Source organism: Centropristis striata, chromosome 11 (genome assembly GCF_030273125.1).
Source record: "Centropristis striata isolate RG_2023a ecotype Rhode Island chromosome 11, C.striata_1.0, whole genome shotgun sequence".
In the NCBI taxonomy this organism is placed as follows: Eukaryota; Metazoa; Chordata; class Actinopteri; order Perciformes; family Serranidae; genus Centropristis; species Centropristis striata.
The window spans coordinates 23,837,899-23,863,874 of NC_081527.1; the positions used below are offsets into that span (position 1 = coordinate 23,837,899).

General features: G+C 37.2%; 1 protein-coding gene across 1 annotated transcript; it reads left to right on the forward strand.

Annotated features, from left to right (window-relative positions):
• The first annotated feature begins 553 nt into the window (after positions 1-553).
• Positions 554-25,720, forward strand: gtpbp4 (GTP binding protein 4). Its single transcript, XM_059345225.1, has 17 exons — positions 554-694; positions 2,335-2,505; positions 2,647-2,750; positions 3,713-3,849; positions 5,065-5,165; positions 10,469-10,561; positions 11,475-11,666; positions 15,410-15,475; positions 18,105-18,194; positions 18,307-18,417; positions 18,731-18,808; positions 20,661-20,712; positions 20,813-20,913; positions 21,063-21,260; positions 22,376-22,441; positions 24,324-24,467; positions 24,990-25,720. Exons 1-17 carry the CDS (start codon positions 647-649, stop codon positions 25,140-25,142), a joined length of 1,905 nt encoding a protein of 634 aa, XP_059201208.1. The 5' UTR covers positions 554-646; the 3' UTR covers positions 25,143-25,720.
• Positions 25,721-25,976: the final 256 nt, after the last annotated feature.

Sequence of the window (25,976 nt, forward strand, 5' to 3'; positions counted from 1 at the left end):
TAGTCAGTCTTTTTAAATCAATGTGTTTTTTTTAAAGAATATCTTAGTTATATGAAAGAACGTCAAAAGAAATGTAAATCATTTTAAGAAATAACTGCAAGTAACACTGTACCTAAACATACTATCAGAGGCACAAAAATTAAATGTATCACTTTTAGTGCGCATTTGAAAGCGAAATCCATTAATTATTTTAGAGATCAGAAATTAAAATAGGCCTATTCTTCACTGAACTATGAAACTTACTGTAAAAAATAATGTCATGATATGTCATGATAATTAAAATTATTAATCCGAATTTTGAGCTACTTTGAAAAAAAAGGAGTACTGCAAATGTGAAGAAACATAAATAAACAAAGTAATAGAAAATAAAAGACATGTGCAGTTTTGGGCAGGGATGTGCAGGAACGTGCTGAAAGAAAGAAAGAAAGAAAGAAAGAAAGAAAGAAAGAAAGAAAGAAAGAAAGAAAGAAAGAAAGAAATGCATATAGAGATGATGATGATTTTTCTTGTAATACCTGTATCCGGCCGTGGGGGGGCGATGTGGGCAAAACTCGCCAAAGTGTTTTTCAGCGTCTCTTCCGGTCTTAACGGAACCTGGTCCTGTCTTTTCCCCGTGCCGTCTGCGGACTACAACGTGTCCGACAAAATGGCACTTTATAATTTCAAGAAGATTATGGTGGTTCCCACCGCAAAGGTACGTTTATTTCCTCCTTATTGGCGTTTTAAACGGGTGTTGTTTGGTATGTGTTGTTAGTGAGCTCTGAGAGCAGCAGGAGATGGAGGAAACATGGAGGGATCTGTTGGGAAGGAAAACACGTGCTGAGCTGCTGTAAAGACACGGCAGCAGGTTTCTGTCCAAGCATGTACAAGTACTTTATCAAAAGAGTGAAGGACAAAAAAGATGCGAAGAAGCTATTTGCTTATTTTTCAGCTAATGACACAGTTGACATAAGCAAATGTTGCCCCGCACCAAACTCCGCTTGAAAATGTGGAATTTTAAGACTGTTGATTTTTCTTTGAACTAGGATCAACTGTCCAATCAGCTGATGATGGCATACCTAGATACCTAGATAGATAGACATACTTTATTTACCCCAAGCTGGGAAATTACAGTGTAGCACCTGAAGCAATGTATATTAAATCAAGCTAAACTCTTCTATACACCTGTTGGTCTAACAGTGTCGGTCCATTTAAATACTGAGTCCCTATGGGGTGCTGTAGTCACTAAAGTTCGTCTCTCGAGAGCGAAAGGAGCGCTCAGTTGTCTTATTTTTTATGCCGAATTGACAAGAAGACGTGGATTATATATGGACATACTACAAAACGTTGTTTTAATGGGTCTCCTGGTTTCGGCAAGCCGTTATACATTAAATTGATAGATTTGTTAATGGAGTTTGGTAGGAGTTTCTGAGAAAACGGTTTTCATGAGATTTAGCTTGCTGGAAATATTGGAGAATGGCATTTTTGTGAATAAATGTTAAGTTGCTGTTCCAGTGCATTCTAGATTATTTATAGAAAAGGTCAGTACATTTGCAACCACCTGTAGACTTAAACAAGTAATGGTACCCTAAGCAATAAGCAAATTATTTAAGTTACAGAAACTTTTTGGGGTGAAAGAAATGTTATGCTTTCTCAAACATAAAATGGAACGAGTGGTTGGTGTTTCTGATAAAGTGAATAATTTTGAGGAGAAAAAAAGTCTCTTCCCTTCCAAGGTTACAATAGTTTTGGATTTTTCATTAGTTTTAGTTTTAATTTCATTGTGAATTTTTGTTTTCAAATTCAGTTAGTTTTAGTTAGGTTTTAGAGTGAGTTTGCTAGTTTTAGTTTAGTTTTTAGTTTTTGAAAATGCTTAGTTTTAGTTTAGTTTTTATTAGTTTTTAGTGTTAGTTTTAGTTTTTTTGTAATGGACTATATGTTGACTGCCAGATTCAAAGAGGTCATAATAAATGTTTCCTTTATTACCTTTTGGTTTATCATCTCAGCCCCAATAAGGTTATTAACTCTTACAGTTCTGGGTGTTTTGAATTTTGGCTCTAGTTCCCAGTCTCAGTAAACATATTTACCATGTGTTGCATGTTCAAATAGAAACACTGAATTATGAATGAAAAAATGAAAACTAAGGACATTTTCACTTTAATTTTAGTTAGTTTTGTAACCACGCAATACAGTTTCAGTTAGTTATCATTTTTTAAAAAACTCTAGTTTTTATTTTTATTTCAGTTAACGAAAATGTTTTTTCAATTGTAGTTTTCGTTATTTCGTTAGTTTTCGTTAACTATAATAACCTTGTTCCCTTCACTGAAGCTTTGCATACTGTTTCCCCCTCTGCAGGAGTTCATCGACATCACTTTATCCAAAACACAAAGGAAGACGCCCACAGTAGTGCACAAGCATTACCAGATTCACCGCATCCGACATTTTTACATGCGAAAGGTGAAGTTCACCCAGCAGAACTACCATGACCGCCTCACGCAGATCCTCACAGACTTCCCCAAGCTCGATGTAAGTCAACCTTCTCGGAAAAGTCACTTTTCTACTTTAAATAACCACCGTTTCAGTTTCATCTGACACCACTAAAAGGCCTTTGTTTACCTGATGTTTATGATCCATTTGTGGAATATGATAATATGTCTTTTCCCTCAGGACATCCATCCGTTCTACGCAGATCTGATGAACGTGTTGTATGACAAAGACCATTATAAGTTGGCCCTGGGACAGATAAACATTGCAAAGAATTTGATCGATAAGTAAGTTTGTCTAAAATCCTATGCTTACGCTCTTGCATATGTCTATTGCATTATTTTTGTTGTATGTAATGTTTACTGTGGTGTGTTTTCTGTTTAGGTTCTTGCTTACGATTTGGTTCTTTTTGTAATGATGCTTAAAGAAATGGGCAGTGGTGGAAGAAGTATTCAGATCCCTTACTTAAGTAAAAGTACTAATACCACACTCTGAAATTACTCCACTACAAGTAAAAGTCCTGCATTCAAAACTTACTGAAGTAAAAGTACAAGAGTATCGGCATCAAAATGTACTTAAAGTATCAAAAGTAAAAGTACACGTTATGCAGAATGGACCCACTCAGATTGTTTTATATATTCTTAATATTATTACATTATTTGAATTGATGCCAATTTTATAAAGACAGGGTTTAGTTAACTACTTAATAAACTGTTATAATATATATATATATATATATATATAATTTTTTTTTTTTTAACATATATGTTTTCATGTTAAATCCTCACCTGAAAAGTAACTAAAGCTGTCAACGAAATGTAGTGGAGTAAAAAGTCCAATATTTGCCGAAAAATGTAGTGAAGTAGAAGTCAAAAGTTACATGAAATGGAAATACTCAAGTGAAGTACAAGTACCTCAAAATTGTACTTAAGTACAGTACCTGAGTAAATGTACTTAGTTACATTCCACCACTGGAAATGGGAATGTTAAAATCTGACAGGAAAGCAGGACATTATATGATATTTCCTGCAGAATTAATATTTGTTTTACTCTGAATCTGTGACATGATCAACTATAACTATTTTTTGCGAAATATTTGGAAGTTGCAGCTTTTTCAAGATCAGGACATTTATTTTTTCATTTGAAGGGAAAATCACAAGTTTATGGTTTATAAAAGAAGGCAACAGCATCTCGTTATGACATCACCCAGACAGGGTTGTTACATCTTTCTTTGTTTTTTAACCTCCAGTGTAGCCAAAGACTATGTGCGTCTGATGAAGTATGGAGATTCTCTGTACCGGTGTAAACAGCTGAAGAGAGCTGCTCTGGGTCGAATGTGCACCATCCTCAAACGACAGAAGTCCAGTCTGGAGTATCTGGAACAAGGTGACAGAGAAATTCAATATCTTGTGGCTGAAATATTGTTTCAGAGGCTTTTCAGAAAATAAAAATCAGTTTTTCTGTAGATTGTTTTATTTGTTGACTTCAAATTAGTCATATGCATCTGTCTAAAGGTTTTTAAAAGCATTTTTTCGGTCTTTTAATTAGTGAGAATAACTCCTCTCCCTGTTGTCTCCAAGGTTATAATAGTTTTGGATTTTTCATTAGTTTTAGTTTTAATTTCGTTGTGAATTTTTGTTTTCAAATTCAGTTAGTTTTAGTTAGTTTTAAGAGTGAGTTTTTTCTAGTTTTAGTTTAGTTTTTAGTTTTTGAAAATGCTTAGTTTTAGTTTAGTTTTTATTAGTTTTAATGTTAGTTTTAGTTTTTTGTAATGGGCTATGTGTTGGGTGCCAAATTCAAAGAGTTTATAATAAATTTTGCCTTTGTTTCCTTTGGTTTATCATCTCAGCCCCAATAAGGTTATTAACTGTTTTGTATTTTGGTTGGAGTGTAGACATCCCAGTCTCAGTAAACATATTCACCATGTGTTGCATGTTCAAATAGAAACACTGAATTATGAATGAAAAAAGTTGACAAAAACGAAAACTAAGGACATTTTCACTATAATTGAATTGAATTTTAGTTAGTTTTGTAACCACAAAATACAGTTTCAATTAGTTATTGTTTTTTTTTTAAAACTCTGTAACACTTTACAATAACATCTAAGAAATGTTTATAGATGGTTTCTAAACCGATTAATGACCATTTACAAATTGCTATACATATTTAATCTTTAAATGGTTTCAACCAATTTCTTAAAGGTATATGCATCATTTCAAAATCATACTTAATATGGTGTTAAAAAAACTTAAAATGAGGACAACTTAAACTATTAATTATAATTTAATTGTTTGTCAATGGTAAATTAATTAAAAACTTACATTAATATACCATCTATTTGCCATTTATAAATGATTTAGTTAGTTAAACAGTAATACATTATGTATTTACCATTCTAAATGGCCTATATACGGTTTATAAATGATTATTAAACATTAATAAACTATCTGTTTACCATTTATAAATGATGGTTATTGTAAAGTGTTACCAAAAACTCTAGTTTTTATTTTTATTTCAGTTAACGAAAATGTTTTTTCAATTCTAGTTTTCGTTATTTCGTTAGTTTTCGTTAACTATAATAACCTTGGTTGTCTCCAACAGTGCGTCAGCATCTGTCCCGTCTGCCGAGCATCGACCCCAACACCAGGACTCTGCTTCTGTGCGGTTACCCCAACGTCGGCAAGTCCAGTTTCATCAACAAGGTAAACATCTTTATGAAATACTTTGATAACAACCTGCACCATCCAGGCCTAAACTAGGGCTGGGCGATATGGACCAAAAGTCATACCCCGATATATATTTAGGCAGAATATCGATATACGATATATATCACAATATTTTTATCCCAAAGTGAGAGCAAATGTTCAGTCAAGTCAAAGCCAAATATGACATGTCACAAGTAGTTTTATTGAAACTAGTTGGGTCATAAACCTCAATTCCGTGACCATTCTCTGGCTAATATGTTTTGACGACTGATTTGACTTCTATACACCCTTTATAAAAAATTTAGCCCCCATGTCCCTCGCAAAAATGTCGGCATTTTTTGCTAGAGGGCCAAATCCAGAATGGCCGCCGGCATCATCTTAAAAAAGTATTTAAAAAGCATTATTTTCATCAGAGCACCAACAGTTATGTATGAATACACTTTTTGTGGCAAATTGACCATGAGGATTGTGATTCTGACATCATTTTGAGATTTAGACATCATATTGGCCCTGAAATCCAAGATGGCTGCCATCTGGTAGAGGAAAAATCATAATTTCTAATACACAAATTTATTTTTTAACCAGAGCACCTAGAATGATGCATGAAGATACTTTTTGTGGTAAACTGACCATAAGGATTGTGATTTTGACATAATTTTGACATTAAGACATTGTTCTGACCCCAAAACCCAAGATGGCCAACAGCTGGGAGGGGAAAAATGTAAAGTTTAGAAGAAGATTAGTCCGAATCAGAGCATTCTGCCTCACTAGACTCTAGACTCTGATTTTGATTCTGGGTGCTTCTTTGCATTTACATTTACATTTAGTCATTTAGCAGACGCTTTTATCCAAAGCGACTTACAGGAAGAGTAAAAAGCAAACAATCAAGGTATAGTGCAATAAGAGCTATTAGTGCTAGTGACAATTATTTGAGGAGTAGACTTATCATGTGGTCTAGGAGAGAAGATGCTCTCTGAAGAGCTGGGTCTTCAGGAGTTTTTTAAAGGTAGAGAGGGACGCCCCTGCTCTGGTAGGAACTGGTAGTGTGTTCCACCAGCGGGGAACAAGAAGTGCAAAGAGTCTGGATTGCCTTGGACCAACGGGGGGCAGAGCCAGGCGCCGTTCATTGGAAGAGCGCAGCGGTCGTGAGGTAGCATATGTCTGAATCAGGGCGTTCAGGTAGGTAGGAGCAGTACCGGAGACAACTTTGTAGGCCAGCATTAGAGATTTGAATTTGATGCGGGCTGCAACAGGTAGCCAGTGGAGCTCAATGAGCAGCGGAGTGACATGTGACCTTTTTGGCTGGTTGTAGACCAGACGCGCCGCCGCGTTCTGGATCATCTGAAGCGGTTTTACTGAGCAGGCTGGCAGGCCTGTCAGGAGGGCATTACAGTAGTCAAGTTTTGAGATGACAACAGCCTGTGTCAGGAGTTGAGTGGCATGTTGAGTTAGGTAAGGTCTGATTTTTCTGATGTTGTAAAGTGCAAAGCGGCATGACCGGATAACTGAGGCGACATGACTGGAAAAGGTGAGTTGGTCATCAATCATCACCCCTAAGTTTCGCACCACCTTGGTGGGTGAAAGACACAGGGAGTCAATCTTGATGTTGATGTTGTGGTGTATTGTGGGTTTAGCAGGGAGGACCAGCAGTTCAGTTTTTGAAAGGTTCAGCTGGAGGTGATGTGCCTTCATCCAAGTGGCTATGTCAGAGAGGCAGTCAGAGACCCGAGCAGAGACCGATGGGTCATCAGGAGGAAATGACAGGTAGAGCTGAGTGTCATCTGCATAGCAGTGGTAGGAAAAGCCATGTGAGCGGATAACCTCACCCAGAGAGGTGGTGTAGATAGCGAATAGCAGGGGTCCCAGCACTGAGCCCTGGGGAACCCCTGTGGTGAGGCACGACAAAGTAGACAACTGTCCATGCCAGGATACACTGAATGAGCGTCCTTTGAGGTAGGAATCAAACCAGGACAGAGCCAAGCCAGAGATGCCCATTTTAGAGAGAGTAGAGAGGAGGATGCCATGGTTAACTGTGTCAAATGCAGCTGACAAGTCAAGCAGAATGAGAACTGAGGACTTTGCTGCTCTTTGACTCTGGAGCACAGCACCAGACACATTTAGTTTTGTCATGGATCGGCCCTAGGCTTGATCTCAGACGTTTGGAAGCTGGAGCCACAGGTGGGGAACAAACATCAGACATAGATGAAGACTGACGTTGGCTTTCGTCAAAGTCTTCTTTTCTCTGTCTTTTGTTGGCTTGCTCCAGCTTTTTGGCGTTTGAAAATGTCAACATACATGCATTATGAACACATTGTCCAATGGGACCTTTATCCCAATCAACAGTTGTGTAGACATCTCCATACTTGTCTAGACCCTTCCATAGCAGGGCCTTTTTCTTTAGATTTGCCCACCTCTCCATTGAGATAATTGAATCAGTGTCTTTATCACAAAGCCTGCCACACAGAAGAACACATGGAATGCCTGGCATGTTTGCAATTGTCAATTCACTTTGCTGTCAGAACAGAAATTAATAAGTGAGAGTGAGAATGAAGTGAGTGATGATATGATTGTAGTGGGTGGGGTTTAAAAGAACCTTCGAGAATTTAGTCAAACAAATTACATTATAAGACGACCTTGTGAAATTGCTGTTTATTTAAAATATATAAATAAAATGTACTTTATTATTTATTGTATTAATTTATAATGCAATATTATGTATTTAAAAATGAAATATTATATAAAACATTTTTAAAACGTAATTCATGAAATGACACCTTCATACATTCTATAACCATTACACATTCAGTGGCATGTTTCAGTAGCCTGGTCCTACCAAACTCTCGTACATATTTCATAATGTACAGAGAGTCCGGCCACTTTCCATTGCCAAGCGTTAACTTCCTTGAATGCGGGTACTCTGTTGAAGTTTAAAACTATTGGATCTGCCCAGAGCCACTCTGGATCTGCCATAACCAATCGCTAACATCGTTTTTATTTTAGCCAATGCTAACATCGTTCCTAGCTACTCCCTCTGTTCACTGATTGGATCTGCAAGTTTTTGGCCGAAGAAAACCTGTGAATATACCACAGACCCAGACAACGTACTGAAGGGGGAAATGAAAATTGAGCGGAAGTACGTAGTAGGGCAGAGCCAGGCTAATGTTTCATTCACTTGATTGTTTCCACGATATATGATGTTTACACGATATTCAATTTTTTTTAGATGTACCTGTACATTTTTGCTCTCCCGGATGGTGGCCATTTTAGTCTTTGGGATCAAAATAATGTCTTAATGTAACACTATGGAACAATTGTACCTTGTCAGTGCTAGGGAAGTTATTCACTTGCTAGTTTGTCATGAAAAAAGTAAGCAAGTTACAACAGGTTTTGCTAGGTTTAGTGCTAGCAGGACCTCTCGTTAGCAATGTTAGCAAGTTTGTTATTAACACTCTTGTAGTTCGAAGCTAGTAATAAGTGCTCTTTGGCTTCTTTACAATGCTATTGTGATAGCTATGTTGGCTAGCTTGCTACTTAAGTTCCACGAGTGTCAGGATAGTCCAGGATTTGTAAGACATTTAGCGATAGTTGACTAGCTGTACTTTGCTCATTAGCATTCTCACTCTCACTCACTAATATCTGTCTTTCCGCTGTATGCAGTGGAGCCAGCAGTGGTTAACAGCATTTCTCTGGTTCAGGTGATTGTGCATACCTTTGTAGGCTACAGATGTAGTTGCAAACATACTGAATTGGTCCTTTTTCCAGCTCTCGACAACTAGCTTCTATGTTCGTGAGCATACCAATTCCTCCATGGTGGGGCTTTAATATCAGAATTACAATTCTTATGGTCAATTTTACCAAAAATAGTGTCTTCATGCATTATTCTAGGTGCTCTGATTAAAAAGTAAATTTGTATATTAGAAATGATGTTCTCGCTCTACCAGATGGTGGCCATCTTGGATTTCAAAGCCAAGATGATGCCTAAATCTCAAAATGATGTCAGAATCACAATCCTCATGGTCAATTTGCCACAAAAAGTGTATTCATACATAACTGTAGGTGCTCTGGTAAAAATAATACTTTTAAAATACTTTTTCAAGATGATGCCGGCGGCCATTTTGGATTTGGCCCTCTAGCAAAAAATGCCGACATTTTTGCGAGGGACATGGGGGCTAAATTTTTTATAAAGGGTGTATAGAAGTCAAATCAGTCGTCAAAAGATATTAGCCAGAGAATGGTCACGGAATTGAGGTTTATGACCCAACTAAACTGTTTATGGGTCAGTGACAAATAAGAGTTGACAAAAAATGTCAAATGGTGTCACCACAAAAAATGCTAAATATTAAATACTTCATCCACCTACATTGTATTTTAGTGGACTTATACATATAATTACTCAATTAAAAAAAAAAACAATTCATTTTAAAAAAATATTTCTACATTTACACATTTTCGTCAATATTGAGCAGAACATATTCTAAATACAGCCATTTTTTCCCCAAACGTTTTGACAAATTGTGTAAAAAATTGTTATATACCAAAGTGTTTTCTCATTTTAGTTCACATTTATTTCCCTGTATATAATCAAATTTTAATGGGAAAAATATACTGGTTACACCAACTGACACTGCGTTTGATCACGTCATTGACTCTTATTTAAGTGAACATTAATACTGTATAACAGGAGTACCTTTTTAAAAAAAAAAAAAAATCAAAGTTCCATAAAGTGCATATTTAAATAAAAAAAAATATCTTAAATAAAAATAGCCTTTGAAATTATATAGGCCAATCTTTTTCTGAAATAAATATATTTATTTGAGAAAAGAATAACAAACATTACAAACCCCAGAAAGGGCAGCATTTATATATAAAAGACATTTTTTTAAACTATATTGATATATGCGATATGGTCTAATTCCATATCACATTTATAAATATATCGATACATTTTCAATATATCACCCAGCTCTAATCCTGGCAGATGATCTGTACATGTGAACATCTGTAGATTTCAGTATAAATGGCCATACTTTTAAACAAAACATGCCATAAAACCCAGTATTTCTGCTTTAAGTACATTTCAATTCAAAGTACAAATTTGTAAATTGGAATTGTGCAAAACTTAGTAGTAAAGTAGTCTAATAAAAAGTGGTCTAATCCCATATCACATTTGAAAATATTGATATATCTTTTATATATGGATATATCGCCCAGCCCTAGCCTAAACGCATCGTTGGTTCCAGGTTTTTTTCAGCCCTGTTTTAAAGTAAAGTTAACATGATGGTGATGGTCTTTCTTGTCAGGTGACCAGAGCAGATGTGGACGTCCAGCCATACGCTTTCACCACCAAGTCTCTGTTTGTGGGTCACATGGACTACAGATACCTCCGCTGGCAGGTAACATGCATCTACTGTTGCACAATATAGTCTAAAATGCATCATTTGAGGGCATTATTGCCATATACTGTCATTATAAATGTGTCAAACCTGCAGAAATGTCCCTTAACCCTTTGATGCACAACATATAAACACCTTCTAATCCACAACATGGGTCAAAAATGCCCCGCATTAATTTCCCATGTGATTTCATGCTGGCTGAGTGTTTGAATATCTTTTTTTATTTTTGTATTACGACAGATCTTTATATCCATTTTTCCTTTCATATTTTATGAAGAAAAGTAGTTTTTGTATTGTTACATCAAGTTTACACACATGGGTCAAAAATGACCTTGTGCATTAGAAGCGTAGTGATACAAAAAGTGATTCACTAAATTAACAATTTGAGTATATGTGTAACTATGTTTGTCTTATCATTAAGGTTTAACTTTAAAAGGGTTGTAAGAACCACCAGGTTACATTGGAAAATCACATATTTTAACATTTGAGACATTGGAAAAACACCAATTTAACAAAATAGGATAGTTAATATTTGTGTCTTCTTGGTCAGGTTTTGAATTGGTGATTGGTGAATTGGTGACTTTTTGATGCACAACATATAAACACCTTCTAATGCACAACATGGGTCAAAAATGAACTTTTGCATTAGAAGCGTAGTGATTAAAAAAAAAAAGTGTTTTTATTCAAAAAGTAATAAATGAAAACAAAAAATGAGGACGTATGGTGATCAATAACAAGTTATTTGAGGAAAACCTGCAATTCTGAATGATGTAATTAATTTATTGCAAAGATTTATAATATAAAAAGTTTTTTTTGGGGGTCACTTTGGACCCATGTTGTGCATCAAAGGATTAATTACGCCACACTTGCAAACTGTCACCTCGCTCCTCTTCCACTGTGTGTGTGTGTGTAGGTGGTGGACACCCCTGGGATCCTGGACCACCCTCTGGAGGACAGGAACACCATCGAGATGCAGGCCATCACGGCTCTGGCTCACCTGCGATCGGCTGTTCTTTACGTCATGGACGTGTCGGAGCAGTGCGGCCACACGCTGCAGGAACAGCTGGAGCTCTTCAACAACATCCGACCACTGTTCGCCAACAAGGTCAGACTTCTGTCATGTTCCAGCTGTTTTGACGAGGGTTGTCACCATACTAACATTTTCAACTCGATACCGATACTCAGGAAAATATTCAATACTCGATACCATTTTCAATACCACAAGGATAAAAACAAAGACCCCAAAATTATTAACAAAAAAATGCAACATGTAAAAATGAACAGAACCACAGGTTAAATATTTATACTAAAAACAGTTGTGCAAAAAGAAACTGCAACTATGATAACAAGCTTCAGGTCTGAGGTAGTGCAAAAAACCAATACAATAAACAATAACAATTAGAACAATATTTTGAAGTAGTATGCTGTGAACAATATTAGGCAAGCTTGATAAGTCGACTTTTCTCTGCTTCATTCTGGGACTTCAAGAGAGAAAATAACACTTTTCAGTCACCAACATTTATGTAAACTTATTAACTCTTAATGCTTATGAGTCAATTAACGTAAAATAGGCAAACTACGTGCCTGATTTATTTATTTACGTTGTTTATAATCATTAACGTGACGTCAGCCTTTAATTGCTAGCTGCGGCTAATGGCTAATATATCGATTGATACTTTTGAAAATGAGCATCGTATCGGGATTCAACGTTTTAGTATCGATACTTTTTTGAGTATCGATACTTTTGAGAACCCTAATTTTGACATCACCACTCACCGTGTGATAACGGTGTCAGAAAACTGCTCTTTGTGTGAAACTTTTCAGCCTTTTCTGGATGCAGCGCTAACTTCTAATAGCCAAGTTCCCATTACACAAATGTAATCCTGATTTTTCACTTGCTGACAGTTTTTGAAGCGTCCCAACAAAAGCCTCAGATCTGTCAAATCAGCGTTTGGCTTGGTGCATCGCTTAAACACCCAATCCAGATATCTAGTGGCCTAAATATATAGACAAGATGGGGGCTCCAGATACAAGTTACAGGCTATTTGAGCACATGATTTGGGTTAACAGAAACCTAGGACAGGGGACGAGACAACCCGCTGAATTTAAGCATATTACTAAGCGGAGGAAAAGAAACTAACCAGTAGCAAGAAGCACTTTACTTTTGCAATTTCAAGACTGACTAAAGTTTTCGGGCTATAATTTTATAAACGTGCCATGACAACAACAAAGACTGTTTACTAGGAAGGTGACTCCTGCATAGTATTGCCTCATTTCGTGTGTTTTTTCCCGGCAAAACGTAGTTGGAGAGCAGACAGACTCATCTGGGATTGTTCCTGGTGAAAGATCTTGTCGTTTGTGACCAAAATTGACCAATTACAAACCTAAGGCATATTCCCATTAGGGTAAAAAGTGGCCGCTGGGAAAGCCTCAGGCCACGCCCTCTCAAATGACTGCACACTCAGCGTGTCTCCATTACAAAAAAAGGCCCCAGAGGTAGTGATGGTCCGCTGACACTTGAAGCTCCGACTGTGCCGAGGCGTGGTTTGGTCACGTGACTCCTGACGTTCGTCACCGAATCACCAACACTATTGTGGAAGTGAACCGCTACCTCGCTGATCTCTTTCCCCACCCACCCATGAACCTGTTTACCAATGAACCCCAAAACATTCGTTGCCAAAATCCATAATATAATCTGTATTTGCACCAGCCCAATGTGAAAATGTATGAATGTAGCAGCACCATTTAAATGTTTCATTACACAAAAGTGAAGTCTATATAGGGTAACAGACAGGTCAAATAAGAAACATGGTCTTCAATAGTTATTGTCTTTATTATTACTAGCAATATTATTTTTTTAAGCTTATTTTTTTTGGCATTTTTCATGCTTTTTTGAAAGTAATAGATAGAAAGGGGGAGACAGAGGGGAGGACATGCGGCAAAAGGACCTCAGGCCGGATTCGAACCCGGGTCCGCCGCAGCAAGGACTCTGCCTTAAAGGTGCGCGCTCTACCAGTGTGAGCCACCGGGACGCCCCGCTACTAGCAATATTGTTGTTCTATCGACTCGAAACATACAGTCAACTAGTGTAGTTGAAAACAAATCCATGAACCAATCAATGACACGTCTCGCTTGCACTTCATTTTATTGACCACTAGATGTCCTACTGGAGCACTGTGTGTCATTGAAGCTTCGAGTAATGAACCATGTTTTGTATAAAGTGTCGAAGCTTCAACAAAGCCTCGATCAGCCATCACTACCCAGAGGGTTTTAGAGACTCCGGAGGTGACGTTTGGTTTTTCGATGGTCGCGTAATCGCTTGGTGACAGTTTTTGACCGTGACGTCACATACGAGACGAATTTAACACAGGAGACGCCCCGAACGTAAAACAATAAGGAAGGAGACGCAGAGGTGGAAGGAGCAGAGCTGCTGTGGTTCTCGTCGCTGTCTTCATGCACATGGCGGTGATGATTAAGGACATGAGGACTATTCACTACTTCGCCGGCTTTTGAGAATGGTGCGGTTTTTGTGTCATCGAGTATTATTATTAGTTTATTTAAAAGAGGACAGTGCAATTTCATAAAACACATGATTATACATGGTTAAAAAAAAAAAAGCCAGAGTTAGCCAGAAGGCTAGTTTTCATCTGTAGTCCCCTGGCCATGATGTAAAAAAGCAGAGAATTACGAAACAAAAAACAAACAAAAAAATAAAAATACGTACACTATACAAAATACATATACAAACACTTACGATACGATTAAGAAAAAAAATACAACATCACAACGCAACATTTTATCATAACATCAAAACAACACAACAGGCTTATCTTTTAGTGTTGGCAGCTGCAGGTGTTGATAAGCCACAATTTCAACTTTTTTGTGAAGGCCTTGTACGTTGTTAGCAGTTTAACCTCCTCAGGTACTGAGTTCCACACACTTGCACTCCTTACTACGTCACATCCCGCTTAACATTCTATCCAATCAGCAGCCAGGCTTTTCTCAGTGGAGAACAATGGCCCTGCTCTTCTACAGGGCCAAACAGCTGGTCAAACGGCCGCTCGCGGCGGCTCACATTCAAATTAGGGGCGTCTCATTCCCTCATTTTAATTTCATGTAAATAAGTTTATGGAACATTGTCAAGTTCTGTCTTCTTTGCGACCACAACTCTGCCAAAACTTGAAATACTGCCTGATCAGTATGCGAAGGATGCAAATGGTTTAAACAGAATTATGCAGAGTGGTGTGAAATAGTTTGATAACCTTTTTAAGAAACAGAAAAACAGGCATTAGTCTTGAAAGCAAATCCCACTAAACATTTGACTAAACAGTTTTTCTAGAAAATAAATGTTACCATTACTTTAAAACAAACAATGTCATTCAAAATTAACCAAGTAAACAATTAAAGTAATGATTTACATACTTAACCATAAGGTTTACTTAAACAAACGTTTCATTTTTTGTAACTTATTAAAATCAAAACAGTCATGGAAAAGCATGACCTCAACATATATTATTCCCAATTTTAGAGTGGGTTTCTCCTACCAGTTGCATCTTCGGCCTGATTAGGAGTTGTGGTCTTCCCTTGCTTTGTCATAAAGGAAAACCTCCTTTCCTCCGTGAAATAATTTCAGCATGGTTTTTCTGTGTTAATCCATCGATTTGAGAGGCCACACGTTATAGGAAAGGACATTTCTTCCTGCTTCTTAAACATCTGAAACCTTTTAATTTATCCATATCAACCACACTGTCTGTCGGTGTAAAGTTCCCTCTAATAAGATGAGTCATTGGTTTGACAGTGTAATATGTGCAAGTCATTGAAGTAATGTTGCCGCCTCGCTCTCCGCAGCCTCTCATCATTGTGGCCAACAAGTGTGACGTGAAGAAGATCAGCGAGCTGTCTGAGGAGAACCAGGTGGGTCATTTACTGCTCTAATGTCTCAGAGGCTTTTTGCCACAAAAACAGATGAACAAGGTGAATCATTGGTAACACTTACACACAATAACCAACTAAGTTATGTTTATAGATGGTTTATAAACCAATTATTAACCATTTACAAAGTGCAATACAAATATAATCTTTAAATGTTTTCAACCAATTTCTTAAAGGTTTATGAATCATCATTATCCTATTCATTATCATATTATACTTAATATGATGTTAAAAAAAAACTTAAAATGAGGACAACTAAAACTATTGATAAACTATTAATTATAATTTAATTGTTTGTTAATGGTAAAATAACTGTAAACTTAATTAATATATCATCTATTTGTCATTTATATATAATGTAGTTAGTTAAACATTAGTAAATTATGTATTTACATTCTAAATGGCCTATGTACAGTTTATAAATGATGATTAAACATTAATAAACTATCTTTTTACTATTTATAAATGATGGTTTTTGTAAAGTGTTACCGAATCATCTGATGAAATAGAGCTGATGCTACACACGATGAGTCACCAGTTTGTTTTAGTGAAATCTAAAAATTAGAATACAGAAATTGACTGTTTATTTGCTTTCCATGAGCACAACGACCTCCTCACCCCTCCCTCATCCATCCATAACCTCCGGTTCCAAAGTATAAACCTCCTCCATCAGCCCCGCTTACGACTAGGCACCATGGCAGACGGAGCCTTCTGCTCCGCTGCCCCCCACATCTGTAATCCCTTCCTGAACATCTACCACAACCCCAGTCTGTGGACACTTTAAAAAAAAAAAAAAAAAAAGGGCTTAAAACATTTCTGTTCAGGCAGGCATCTTTAGGATGTCTCTAGACCAGACCTGGGCATTGGGCGGCCCGCGGGCCACATCCGGCCCGTTGGCGGTCCTTGTCCGGCCCGCGTGAGGTTACCAAGAAATTAGAAATCAATATAACCGCAGTGCTTTTATTTTGAAGGCGGCACGACATTCCTTGGTCACCTTGTGAATCCACCATAAGAGCTAACAAACATTAGCATTAGCACTTGAGCAAACGAGCACTTTTACGACAAATGTAGCCACTAATATATATGACAGAAGAAAATAAACTTTAACAAACCTTGTGTCCTGTCAGTCAGCCACTATCGACGCCTTTTCATACTTTATATCAACTTTATATGAATTACGACGCACTCATTATTTACCGTTCGTTTTTAACTTTTTACCGTTCTACCTGTTATTTCCTGTCACTACCTTTCAAAATAAAAGCACCCGTTTCACACTAGACGCCACCATTTCAAAATAAAAGCATCACAACATTGTAAAACACCTAGAAAATTTACAAACATGAAAAAACAAGCTATATCAAACAAAAACACCTATAGGAACCTTGCTAAAGGTCATTTAGTTATAAATGGACTAGTGATATATTGATTGGAGTATTTACTACTTTTTACTGCTAAATTTGATTCACTCCACAATAAAAGTCTTATCATAACATGTATTCTTATCAGTAGCAGCTCAAAACCAGATAATTTACTGTATTTTATAAAGCGATTAAATTAATATTGAGCAGAATTTAGTTCAGAGTTTTGGACCGGACCCTGCAACCTTCGTGGTGTTGGTCATGTGGCCCCTTGGGGAAATGAATTGCCCACCCCTGACCTAGATGTTTTTATTATTGTCTCTGCACCTTAATCTCCTCCTTTAGCTGTTTTCTCTAATGTACTTTATTACCTGTCTTTTTTATCTCCTGCTGATTTTAACGTGTCAGATTTTTCTCTTAGAGATCACTTTATGAAAAGTGCTTTACAAATAAAATTCTTCATAAGGTTTTTATTTTTATTTTTCCAATGTGTCCATTCTAAGCACCATGTTGTCTGATGCGTGTTGTGTCGACGATTGATTGATTGATTGAGAATTTTTTTGAACATAAAATAAAAGATGAACATTTAAAAACAAACAAACAACAATAAATACAAGACAACAACAAGACTCAACACTTATTTGTGTTCAAAAGGAGTGGGAAGAAGCCAAAGCTTATTAAATCCCTTCTCCCTATGTTAATTTACTATAGTCAGTTATATAACAATAATATTTATATATATGTATGTGTAACACATAGTAATGTAGTTTATAAACTCATTATTACCATTATTAACACACATAACTTGTTATTAACTTACAAACACATAAGTACACATACACCCATGTAGTCATAATGAGACAACAATGAACAAACAAACAACAATAACACACAAAAAAGAAAAAATAGAAACACATTTAAAAAAATAAAACCTCAACAATAACCACCTACTGTCATTTTACACACCCGTTTTCATCCCTATATCGTGTGAAGACATGCTTTTTATATTTGATTTTGCAGTGTTTCATGTTTGAAGATTGTTTTATTTCTTTACACATCCCATTCCATATTTTTGTACTATTTATGTATTGACTATTTGTTGCCGGCCATGTGGGCCGTATGAACGACGACAACCTGCTGCTCAAAATGAATTTCCCCTTGTGGGATTAATAAAGTTGTTTGAATTGAATTGAAAATGTATTATTATTATTGTTATTAAATGTTTATATTTGGCTGTCTTTTTCTCTTATCAGAAAGTCTTTGCCAATCTCTCTGCTGAGGGAATCTCTGTGATAGAGACCAGCACCCTGACCGAGGAGGGAGTCATGCAGGTTAAAAACGAGGTGAGCCGCAGCAGCGAGCGCCAGGCTCTCTCTGAGCCCCCGAGGCGCTGAGGAACAATGCCGTGTTGTTGCTGTGAGCGAGCATGTTGTTAATGACTGGTGTGTTTGTCAGGCCTGCGATCGGCTCCTCGCCCATCGCGTGGACACCAAGATGAAGAGCAAGAAGGTCCATGATGTCCTCAACAGGCTCCACCTGGCCATGCCCGCCAAGAGAGACGACAAGGTGAAAACATGATCAGAAGACAGAAAAGTGTCTCCTTAACCCATTGAAGCCTGGAAAGCGGATACGTCGTTTTGTAGTATTTGTATAAGCTCTCAAATACTTTTTTGAATTTCATTTCTATCTGCTACAGAGGCTGAAAAATCTATTATTTGGTAGAAGCGTTGACACTTCTGTTGAATTTCCAGAAAAACTTCAGGTTTAAGGGGGTTATTTTAAAACCACCCAGAGGTTTTACAGGCAGTTTTAGGTCTCAATGGGTTAAAGATGTGTTTTAGTTTTGGCTCTTTACTGATATTAAGTCTGATATTTGCAGGCGAGGCCTCCGTTCATCCCAGAAGGAGCTCTGATGCGTAAGAAGGCGATGGAGGTGGACACACCCAAACGCAAACTGGTATGTCTGGTGTTTACAGTAGGGATGTGTGTGATTTCCCTCACTAGTTGAGAACTTATTGTACATATTTAAATTACAAACAGACATAATTTGCACTAAGTTTCATGTCTTTCTGGTCAAAGTTGCGTTATAAAAAAATAAGCATCTGTTTGCTACTAATGTTCATTTTAAGGCAAGTTTCTTTAAGATTTATTTTCCTAAAGACAGGGTTCTTTCTAAGTCTTGAGGGTTTGGAAAATTCTTCATTTTAACTGTTTTTTTTTTTTAAAGGTTAGAAATATGCTTAAATACCAATATTACACCTGATAAAATTAATCTCCAAAAATGTAGAGATTCATTTAAAATGAAACAGTCCATTCATCATATTTGTTTCTCATCTCCTGGTATCTCACATCAGGTGTGGAGTGGGCTTTAACTCTAAATAAGAAGGGAAATAAAAGTGTCATATAAACAGCTGGTATTCATGAAATCTGTAAACTGCATTAATAGAAAACATTGAGATGTTATTACATAAAGGTGTAGAGTCTGAACATTTTTTTTGTAATGGGTCCCTTGAAACTGCTTTAAAGGTGCTGAAAACCATGGAAAAAATTGTTGTTAAATGTTATTCAGTGAGCTGTCACATTTTGTAAAATGTGCATAATGCCACACATTTCAGCAGCATTTAAATTGCAATTTTGGATGATTACCAACTTAGAGTTTAGTTTTAGAGTTTAGAGTCTTTATTGTTATTGCATGGTAGTATAAAAAAATACGTTGGCACAACGAAATTGAGGCACAGCTCTCCCGTCAGTGCAAAAAAGATAAATATTAAAAAAATAAATAACCAAACAAGGCATGCACCCATCAAAACAAACAAACAAACAAAAAAAGGACACCACACACAAATTACAAAGTAAGGGACTGTAAACAGAACTGCAAACAGAGACACATGGCAAAGATGAAAATGATTGTGAACACTGCACACATAAATTGCGCATAAAACATTGCACTTCTGTTCAGGAAAAAAAGAGAAAAGGAAAAGTCTTATTGCACATGTTATACAGAGAAAAACCTTATTGCACATGTCACACAGAAAAAAAGCTTATTGCACATGTTATACAGAGAAAAAAAGCTTATTGCACATGTCACACAGAAAAAAACCTTACTGCACATGTTATACAGAGAAAAAAAAGCTTATTGCACATGTTATACAGAGAAAAAAAAGCTTATTGCACATGTCACACAGAAAAAATCTTATTGCACATGTCACACAGAAAAAAAGCTTATTGCACATGTTATACAGAGGAAAAAAAGCCTATTGCACATGTCACACAGAAAAAAGCTTATTGCACATGTTATACACAGAAAAAAAAGCTTATTGCACATGTCGCACAGGAAAAAAAACCTTATTGCACATGTTATACAGAGAAAAAAAAGCTTATTGCACATGTCACACAGAAAAAAACCTTATTGCACATGTCACACAGAAAAAAGCTTGCTGCACATGTCACACAGAAAAAAGCTTGCTGCACATGTTATACAGAGAAAAAAGTGTATTGCACATGTTATACAGAAAAAAGCCTATTGCACATGTTATACATGAATGTGAACTATTTGGAATGGCTATCATAATAAAGGCAGTATTAACTTCAATTTGTTCAATTTCAACTGTTTTCTGAGTGTTATTTTAACATTAGACCAGTTGCCTCATCTAAGTTAATTTCTGTTTTAACTTAATGGAAATTTGTGGTTAGAGCCATCTAGCCACACAACAGCACATTTTATTAAAATGTCATGTGACACTGTGTGCCATTGTGTGGCAGCTCTTTGTGTCTGTATATAATAAAAAAATGTCTTGTTCGTCTCACAGGAGAGAGATCTGGAGGTGGAGATGGGTGATGACTACATTCTGGACCTGCAGAGTAAGAAATGTGTTCCTTTTCAACAGCAAAGTGATTTTTTTAGAAAGTAAATGCTTATATCTGCAATGCTCATATCGTTTGTTTTCACTCCATTTTTAAGAATACTGGGATCTGATGAACGAAGAGGAGAAGCATGATAAGATCCCCGAGGTGTGGGAGGGCCACAACATCGCAGATTACATTGATCCTGAAATCATGATGGTGAGTCCCAGCAGAGTTAAATGGAAAAGGCTCCCTAAAAACAAAACAGCTGTCTGTATTTTCTAAAATCCTTGATTGTAGGCAATGCGAAGGCTTTATTTTTTATGTATTTTTCCGTCTTCTAAATGGCTTGATTTCCTGTCTTATAGAAACTGGAGCTGCTTGAGAAGGAGGAGGAGCTGAAGGAGAAGGCCGGAGAGTACGACTCTGATGAAGAGAGCGAGGATGAAGAGATGCAGGAGATCCGCGTTCTGGCCAAACAGATCCGTGAGAAGAAGCACCTCATGGTGGTGGAGTCCAAAGACAAAGACATACACGGGCCTCGGATGCCCAGGACCGCCACCAAGGTCAGGATACTGTCAATATATCAAATCTATATGTGCAAACCAACATGATCTCACAGAAATCCGTGGAATAGCCACGGAATCGCTCAAATTTCCGTGAAACTGACACGGATTTCGCTACAATGCAAGTTAATGACAGTCATATCCCGTGGCTATTCCAACATACAAAGTGATTATGTATATTCACTGAGTGAATATTTAGAAAATGAAACATATATTTCTCACCAGAAATGTGATCAAAATCCATTTTTATGCAGAAACAAAGTCAAAATATTGATTTTTTTTCACTAAAAATTAGAGAACTGTCCGCCATGTTTTTTGTTCTGACCGCCGGGACCTTGAAAGTCACGTGACTTGGAACAAACCAATAGGAAAAAATATCAATGGAATAGCCACGGGATATGACTGTCATTAACTTGCATTGTAGCAAAATTCATGTCAGTTTCACGGAAATTTGAGCGATTCCGTGGCTATTCCACGGATTCCTGTGAGACCAGGTTGGTGCAAACACTTAAGCTATTCAAGAAACGGTAAATACATTCTTTAGTTTATCTACATGTGGATATTGTCTCATAATTGTCAGTGTTGAACAGCAGGAAGAGCTTTTAACTCCCGATATGAGGAATATGACAAAGTTTAACGGTCTGACATTTACAGCCAACAGAGCATTTGTTGCTATTTGGAGGATTTGAGACGTTTCAGAGCAAAGAGTTTAATAATCCATGGAATTTTGTAGACCTTCCCCTCATCACACATGTTTTCTGTTCATTAGGAAACTGCTGCATTTTACAATGTCAATGTCGTCAAAATCATCACTGAAGGTAGCAGAAGATTGTAAATTGGCCATAGAAAACGGAACATCTTTGTATTGAACAGCCAAATCCATTTTGAATCGAAAACCTGTGATTTGGTACAGCTGTGACACAGTCCTGTGAGCGTTTTAATTTGAAAATTTTCTGAAGTTTGCTTTGTTTGTGGAGACTTCTGCCCAAAGTATGCCATAATGACTTCATTTTATATTTTTTTGAGTAGTTGTCTCAATTTGCATTTAAGTTCAAGTGTTTTTGTTTCATAAAATAACTTGTTTGTACTCTGTGACTTTGTCTGTGTGTGTACAGGTTGAAAGAAAGAAGCTGGAGAAGGAGATGGGTGATCTCGGTCTGGACATGAATGACAAGGACGATGTAAGTTGACTTTAGCTCAGAACCTGCTGGATACATTAGGGCTGCACAATTAATCAAATTTTAATCGTGATCACGATTTGGGCCGTCGCGATTAACTTAACCTGATTGTCAGCGATATTTCCATTTTAAAATGCGGCTCTCCTGCAGATCTAATCAAGCTCTTTCTACACCAGTAGTCCACCAACCACCAGGGGGCCAACGCATAGTTAAGGTTTTATGTAGCTGCCTAGTAAATAACAAGCGAGGGCACCTTGCAGCAGTACCTTCAAGTCACTCAAGTAAAGTCATCCTAATGGTAGAGTACAGGTTGGCGTGCAATACAACAACATTTTTTAGAAACACTGTCTATTCTTTTCAACCTGTTTTCTTATATAACCAAATTGTCAGATGTGATCAGGTTCATTCTTATGTGACAAGGTCAGCTAATGGTGGTCAGATGAAGTTACCATGTCCAAAATCAAATGCCTTAAAGTGAACAGTTATTTATCGTGCAATCGTGTATCAGTTATTGGAATAATTGCCCACTGAATATACGTGAACTGAATAGTAAAGTATCTTTTAATTATTACTTGAGAATGCACTATTTAAATTTGTGAGTAGTGAATTAACATATTTACTGTATGAAAGTGAGACAAGAAAGGGACTTGTGGACCCCAGGAAGACTAGCTCGCCCCACTTTTGGTGACAGCTAATGGGGATCTTTTAACAATAAACGATAAACTCCGTGGACTGTAGCAAAAAAGGGTGTTTCCACTACAGCCCAATACCCAGAATGAGGCGGCTCTCACTCGCCGAAACGCTCCTAATTTGAGTCCGGAGCGGTCTTTTAACGGGACTTTTTTCGGCCCTGTTGAAGAGCAGGGCCTTTTTTCTCCCCTGAAAAAAAGCCTGTTTGCTGATTGGATAGAAAGCTAAGCAGGATTTGACGTAGTACTCAACGCCACAACAACACGCGTCATTTGTGAAAGCCGGAGAAGCAGTGCTGCCAACTTAGCAACTTTGTGGCTATATTTAGCAACTATTCAGACCCCTTAGCGACTTTTTTAAACCCTTTTTAAAAAAGCGACTGGCGACAAATCCAGCAACCTTTTCTGGTGTTATTGGAGACTCCTTACTCTTAACGAGCCACGGAGGCCGACGGCTCAATAAGAAGAGTCGAATCGGCACAGTCCTCCTGCAGCAGTCTCTCCCAGCTGCAGGGCCGGAAGGGATGTTAACCCCTTAGCGTCCAGTCTGCAAATTGCTAACAGGCTAACAGTTAGCTCTGTACAATGTTGTGTGCTGCTGCTGCTGCAGGAGGTGTTCACTTAGCGATCTCTGTTTGTTTACAACAAGCACCAGACACTAAAAACTGTTCCTATTGTTTGTTTAAAAGTAGTGCAATAAAAATACAGATGTTTTCCCTAACATGATGAATAATTGTTATTAATAATCGTGACTACAATATTGATCAAAATAATCATGATTATCATTTTGGCCATAATCATGCAGCCCTAGGAGACATTGACTCTATGATATATGATTTAATATAACCTGTTACATATTAATACAGCTTTGTAAGGAAAAGTAGAATTACACAAAGTACTCTGTCAGTGCAGTTATGAATGTGCATTGTGTCTCTGCAGTGGTCAGAGCTCCCTTCCTGTCTCACTTGTAAAATGCTTAAATATTGAATTTGACATTTTTTTCTGCAGTTGTTTCACCAGGATTTACATTCTTTCTTTAAATTGGTTTCTAATTTTGCCAAATGCCATTTTTGCGGACACTGTATCTCAACCAGACTTCAGACTTGAGTCGTGAAAGCCATTAAATAGACTTTGTTGATGCCTGAATCGTTTTACAGAAGCGCCGATTCATCATTTTCTTCCTCTTTTCCTTCCAGAGCCACTACGCTCAGCAGGCCCGGCGGTCCCGAAGCGTCACTAAGAAACGTAAGCGTGAAGCTTCAGCTCCTCCCACCTCCAAAACTCGCAGCCAGAGCGCCTCCCGTCCACCACGAGACAAGTCTGGTTTACGAGATCCAAAGGTACGTAACGGTGTCTTCACTCAGCTTTTATCTGCTAAACTCTCCTGCAGCTCAGTTACTTAATCTTTCGCTTTACTGTAGATGAACTGAAGATTAAGTGTCTTTATCCTCTGGCTGTACAGAACAACCAGTTGGATATATTTTAGGAATATTACTTGTTGATTGACAGTAATGTAGTAAAGAAAAATATCAGCTGTTCTTTTTCGTCAAAAGTCAGTCTTTTTGTTCCTAAATGTTATTGGATAATGATAAATTATGGCTGAGGAGGCAGAACATGACTCCAACTCACACAACATTAGATTGAAAATGTTTTTGTTTTAACATAAAATAAGAAAAGAAACTTTTATATATAATATATGCAGATGTATACTTGCATGTGGGGAAAAACTAAATCGTGCAGCTGAATATGCAGATTTGAAAGTGTGAAATCTGTGCAATGCAGCTGTGCATTAAATAAATCCCCTAATCTGAAAGTTAATTTGAGTTGAACTCATATCGGTGTCTTCTTTGATTCTTCCTCAGATGATAAAGAAGGCAAAGAAGATGATGAAGAACTCCCAGAGAGACATGAACCGCCAAGGAAAGAAGGGCGAGGCCGACAGACACGTGTTTGACCTCAAACCCAAACATCTCCTGGCCGGGAAGAGGAAGTCCGGAACCAACGATTACAGATAAAGCTGCTTTTTCTGGACTGTTGAGACATGGACATGCTTCTGTGTGGAGAACTGTCTTCCCTCCATACATTTTTCCCCAGCAGTAAAAATAAGAACATGAAATATCTTTTCCTTTTTTATGCAAGGAAATTCTGGTCATTTCATATTTTGTGTCATCCTTGAGGATGGTGGCCCCATAGAAAACTGTAAAGCTGCCGAGGAAATGCACCAATCCATTTAAATGATTAATAATTATGAAAGTAGTGTGTCTTTGTATTTGTCAGCTCTCAAGGTTTTGCTCGAAGAAGTAAAACTGAAGAACTCAGAACTATATGGAACAGCAGAGACTCACAAACCAGTTGTTTAATGGTTGATGTCTTATTTTGTCACTGTAGTTGCCATGATCAAAAACTCTGTCAAATCTTGTTCAGTTGTTAAACTGATTTGTATACGATGATACAAGTTTTTCTCCTGGTAATAGCAGCAAGTAAACTTTTCTGCCTTGGATGAAGTGATGATGATACTTCCTTTAGACTCCCTTTATGAAATATTAATTAATCAGGGAGCCAAATAAACATACACCTGGAATAACAAACTAAACTCGACAAATCCCTCCTTATACTCTGCTTTTATCTTGAAAAACCTAAATCGTACACGGCATTTAGCTTGCTGTGTGTTTTGATTTAATCTGCATCATACCTGTAATGAGTTGGAAATGTTGGGTGGTATCATTTTAATAACGTGGTACTTATGTTTTAACTGCAAAGTTCACCTTTTGGGGTAGCATATATAACAATGATTACGCTTTTTCGCACGGAGACGGCGCCTTGTCAAACTCATTTTGGATTTTTAATAA

Excerpts from the sequence above, each read along its gene's own strand:
- gtpbp4 (XM_059345225.1), top strand. The coding sequence starts at position 647 with ATGGCACTTTATAATTTCAAGAAGATTATGGTGGTTCCCACCGCAAAG. Across the intron at positions 2,751-3,712 it reads GCAAAGAATTTGATCGATAA|TGTAGCCAAAGACTATGTGC; the intron begins GTAAGTTTGTCT and ends TTTAACCTCCAG. Across the intron at positions 21,261-22,375 it reads TGCCCAGGACCGCCACCAAG|GTTGAAAGAAAGAAGCTGGA; the intron begins GTCAGGATACTG and ends GTGTGTGTACAG.